The 4,792-nt window shown below is 55.9% G+C and overlaps 1 protein-coding gene across 1 annotated transcript in view; it reads left to right on the top strand.

Moving 5' to 3' along the window:
- Positions 1 to 220: 220 nt before the first annotated feature.
- The window catches only part of SLCO2A1 (solute carrier organic anion transporter family, member 2A1), a 32,206-nt gene continuing 27,634 nt past the window's right edge, over positions 221 to 4,792 (top strand). The window contains exon 1 of the mRNA XM_009887346.1: positions 221 to 310. Coding sequence (XP_009885648.1) covers positions 221 to 310 — 90 coding nt within the window. The remainder of the gene's footprint in view (positions 311 to 4,792) is intronic.

Here is a 4,792-nt window from a genome sequence, read left to right as displayed (position 1 = left end):
TTTAAAGTTCCCTCGGCACACGAAGCAAAAGAGGGAGGAGAAAGGGTTTCATCATCGCTCCCCAGAGCAGACTTATAAAAACTTTGCGCTCACGCTGCCTGCCTCACTCACGGGCTTGGAGGGTTTTCGGCGCAGACGCTGCCAGCGGTGGGACAGGCCGGAGAGGGACGGGACCCCGCGTGCAGCCCAGCTCTTCGGGGCTCTCCGGGAAGCCTCCACGATGGGAGTCCACCCTGAAGTTGGTAAATCCCCAGTCGACGTACCCAGAAGGTCCGGCACCTGCTCCCGGAGTATCTTCTGCAACATCAAGGTAAGGAGCAGTGCCGGGCAGGGATGCGCTGCTTCCCCAGTGGGGAGGGAGGAGGATGCTCGTGCGGAGAATCGACCCATCCCACCCCGACCCATCCCACGGGTTCCCCGCATCCCCGGTACAAACCGCCAGTAAAATGAAGGGTGTTTGTGAAGATGCAGAATTTGAAAGTCAACTCCTCGGGGCAGTCCTGGATAACACTGCTGAGGTCTGCGCCGCTTGGCGCACGGGAAGGGCTGGGGCGGGGGGGGGAGTTCGGTGGGTTTCGGAGCGGTCCCCTCCGCGGTACGTGGGTGTTACTCCCCGTGGTCGTGGCGTGGGCAGCTCTCCGTGGGCTGTGGAGCTCACCCACGGCATCCGGTACACAGTGTGCTGCTGCTTAGGGAATGATTAACCACATCCTGGTGCGAAAGGAAAACACTGCCCTATAACAACACCAGCTTGCTTTAAAAACCTCAGTGAGGGGGGCATTTGGAGTGACAGAAGCAAAATCTCAGCGGGGCAAAGTGGGTTTTGTGGCGTTGGCTGCCCGGTTACTCACCTGCCCCGATCAGCGAGGCGAGAGCTGTCACCTTGAAGCCGGTCCCTGCCTGAGCTTCAGGCTCTTGAGCTGACTGCCTGCATGAGAAAACCCCAGCTGCCCTCTCGCTTTTCAAACCCTGCTAACCACTGCGCTTTTGCACCACTCCTTGCCCCAGAATTTATTTTTTTCCCCCCCTGCGTGGGCACAGTTTGGCCCATTTTGGGATGGGCACCGAGGCTGCTGCACATGCAGCATCCATCCCGGGGATGGGAACATCCCCGGGACATCCCGCCTGCCTTCGCCAGGATTTCCCTGAGGGAGGGTGTGTGTGGGGGGATGATTTTTGTGCCTCGCTTGGCAGCATCTCCACGTCGGCATCCGAGTGCAGTTTTGGGGTGCGATGGCTCCCAATAGCACCTGCCCAATGGGCAAGTGTGGCTTTGGGGGGGCAGCAGGCAGGACCCCCTTGTGCCGCATCTGCCGGTCACGCTGGGGGCGGGGTGTGATTTCCCACTGGTGTTATTGACTATTAGCACGTGTTTTGGGGCCGATAGCAGCGCTGCAAGGAAAGGTTTGTCAGCACTTCCCAGCTAAGCGTGTTTTCGGGAGGGTGCAGCCATGGGTAGGGAGAGCATCGCAGTCCGGGGCGGGTTTGGGTTTTATTTTGCCACTCACCTTGCATGGAGGATGTCACTGCCACCTCCTCTTTGGGCTCTTGGGGTTGGTTTCTGGGCAGCGAAAGCTTCACCGGATCACGGGGCCACATCATCGCTGTGGGGATGCTGTGGGGCTGTTCCAACAAGGCTGCTCCTCGGGGCCAGCAGCAAAGCTTTGGGCTTGCTGGGGTCAATGGGTGATATGGTGGGGGCTCCCAGGGCTGGGGACATCATCTCAGATGATGTCTTCCAGTCCTACATACCTGATGGTCTCCATCGCCCGGGCTGGGCTCTTCCAGCAAGTGACTTGATGGCCCTTTTTGGCTGTGAGCTGCGGGAGGAAGAGCTTGAGATTCCCCTGGGTAATTTAGGGCTGCTTCTGGGCTGCTGTGACATGCCTCTGGAGGGAACTGGTGACCTGCCCCCTCCTCTGGCAGAGGTGCAAAAGGTGGCCCTGACCCCCTCCAGGCTACTCCAGTAATCGCCGTGCCTTACAGGGAGTAAAATTACCCGAAAAAAGAGCTCTTCTCGCAGCTAATGCTTACAGGGGAGGATGCAAAAATATCCTGGAAGTGAAAAAAACGTTGCCAAACACAATGCCTTTTTCAGGATGTCAAACTTTAGGGTTCAAAAAAAAAAAAAAGAAAAAAAAAAGCCCCAACAAATATTAATCCATTTCTGCATGCCATAAGGCAGCCGTGGGAGTCGGGCTGGGGGATGCTCAGGACCCCAAATGCCCCAGGGCACTTTGTCAGGGCTGTGCCTGGGACCTCCTAGGGGTATTTGGCCAAGGGCAGATGAGACGGGGGGTTTTGGGGGTTTTTTCTTCGCTGGCGACAGGAGCTCTGGCTGTGCTGGGAGGTGCCTGGCTGTCTGCCTGCACCCATCTCTGCTCGAGTCACCCCGCGGCGGGTGCTGCCTCAAGTCTTAATTTCAACACAAGCAAGGAGGAGGAGGTGATTTCGGAGGGAGAAGTGGTGCCACAGCACCGGTGTAGCAACCGTGCACAGGAGCACACCCAGAGTGACCCCCACCCCAAAAAGATGCCACCAGAGACCCCCACATCCCACCTGCCCCAGCCGGTGCGGATACAGCTGCACTAGGGGAAAACCAGCGCCTCAAAAGAAGTGCTTTTGTTTAAAAATAAAAATCAAAATCAGCAGGTTTTTGCTAAATCAGGAGGAACAGCGCAGCCCAACACCGGCACCGCGGCTGCGCGTTAAGGAGCTGTTTGGGCTCTATCAAAACATGCTTGTTAGCATCAGATAGGTGATATATGCACCATCTGGGATGGTGGGGGGGTCAGGACACCCACCCCTCAGAGAAAAATTCTTGCTTTTAAGAGCAGATGCGTATAAATTGACTGGCAATGCCATCCCCCACCCTTTCCTCGCTCGTTCACTCTTCCTGTGCTGTGACATTTGTGTTAAAAATAATATATATACATTAAAAAAAATTAACTGTTTCAAAGTTGGAAAGCAGTAGCCCATGCACAGTTGTTAAGTCTCTCGGCCTCCCCCAAAATTAGTAGAAAATCAGTGTCACAACTGAATTTCCAGGTTTGGGAAGCTGTTTTGCTGTGAATAGGTCATCGCAAGGCAAGATGTACAGTGAACATCTCCGTTTATGTGGCTTTGCAGCTCTTGTTTTTATGAGAAGCCCTTGGTGCTGCCCATAACGCATTATAAAAAGTTTTCATCCAGCACCTAATTGTGTGGGAAGCTGCTGGCATCATCCCACACAGAGAGAGGTACTATAACGGGGTTGAAATTAATGAGATGCTGCGTCCTCTTAAAAGCGATGACAGTTTCTGACCAGGACAGTATTCCCAACACAATAAAATCCCCTAGTTGTAGCAGACTCCAAGTCCTAATCACGAAATTAATATTTATTCCCCGCGGCTCACATGCCAGGATCATTTTCAGAGTGCCTTTTGCAGGGCTGGGGCTAAAAATACATAATCATGTTTCTGTGCAAACCATCTTTCTCCTCCACGTTCTCTGCGATGGGGACCACTGCCTCCCTGCACCGGTTCCCATCGCTCTCGGGGTGGTTTTTGGCACTGACCCCGCTGCTGATGATGTCTGGAGGTGGGAAGCATGATGGTGCTGGGGATGGGCATCAGAGAGGGAAAGGTCCTGGGGGGAAGCGGTAGTTTCACTCACAGAATCACAGAATCCCAGACTGGTGGGGGTCGGAAGGGCCCTCTGGAGCTCCCCCAGTCCCACCCCCCACCAGAGCAGGGGCACCTCCAGCAGTGGCACAGGACGGTGTCCAGGCGGGTTTGGGATGGCTCCAGAGGGGGAGACTCCCCCACCTCTCTGGGCAGCCTCAGTGGTACTGCAGGGATCTGAAGAGCGGGATGGGACGGCAGCTCTGGGAATGGATGGTACGGAGACGCTGCTAGGGATGCAGGAGGACCAGAGCAGTGGTTGTGGCCGCTGGCTCATATCCGTGCTCTGGGACAGGAGGCGTTTACAGCTGATCTCTGCACCCTGCAGGAACGTGGCTGGTGACAGTTCCTTGTTGGTGCTGTGGAAGTTACTCCCGGTCATACGTGGGCATTAATGACTGTAGCTAATACTGCAATTACAGCGGACGGCACCAAGGCTCTGCCTACGCTCCTATTTCGGGGCACCACCTGGCTCAGCTGGTGGCGTGTTGGCTGTCTGCACCATCCCTGCAGGTGGGAGATGCCCCATCCCTGGGAACAGTCAAGGTCAGGTTGGACGGGGCTCTGAGCAACCTGATCTAGTTGAAGATGTCCCTGCTCATGGCAGGGGGGGTTGGACTAGATGGCTTTTAAAGGTCCCGTCCAACCCAAACTAGTCTATGATTCTGTGATCTCATGACTGGAATAAACCTGGTCACACAGAATCACAGAATCACAGAATTTTCAGAGTTGGAAGGGACCTCCAGAGATCATCCAGTCCCACTCCCCTGCTAAAGCAGGACTGCCCAGAGCACGTTCCTCAGGACTGCATCCAGGCGGGTTTGGGCACTCTCCAGAGAAGGGGACTCCCCCCCCTCCCTGGGCAGCCTGTGCCAGTGCTCCGTCACCCCAACTGGAGAGAAGCTTTTCCGTGTGTTGGAAGGGAACTTGCTCTGTTCCAACTTGTGCCCATCGCCCCTCGTCCTGTCCCTGGGAACCACCGAGAAGAGTCTGGCTCCATCCTCCTGCAACCCACCCTGGAGAGCTCTGTCAGCAAGACGAAGGTCTCCCCTCGGCCTTCTCTTCTCCAGGCTAAAGAGTCCCCGCTCCCTCCGCCTTCCCTCAGGAGGGAGGTGCTGCCCGGCCCGCGC

This window comes from Charadrius vociferus, unplaced genomic scaffold (assembly GCF_000708025.1).
Source record: "Charadrius vociferus isolate BGI_N301 unplaced genomic scaffold, ASM70802v2 scaffold2016, whole genome shotgun sequence".
In the NCBI taxonomy this organism is placed as follows: Eukaryota; Metazoa; Chordata; class Aves; order Charadriiformes; family Charadriidae; genus Charadrius; species Charadrius vociferus.
This window is presented reverse-complemented; position numbering and strand designations above follow the sequence as displayed.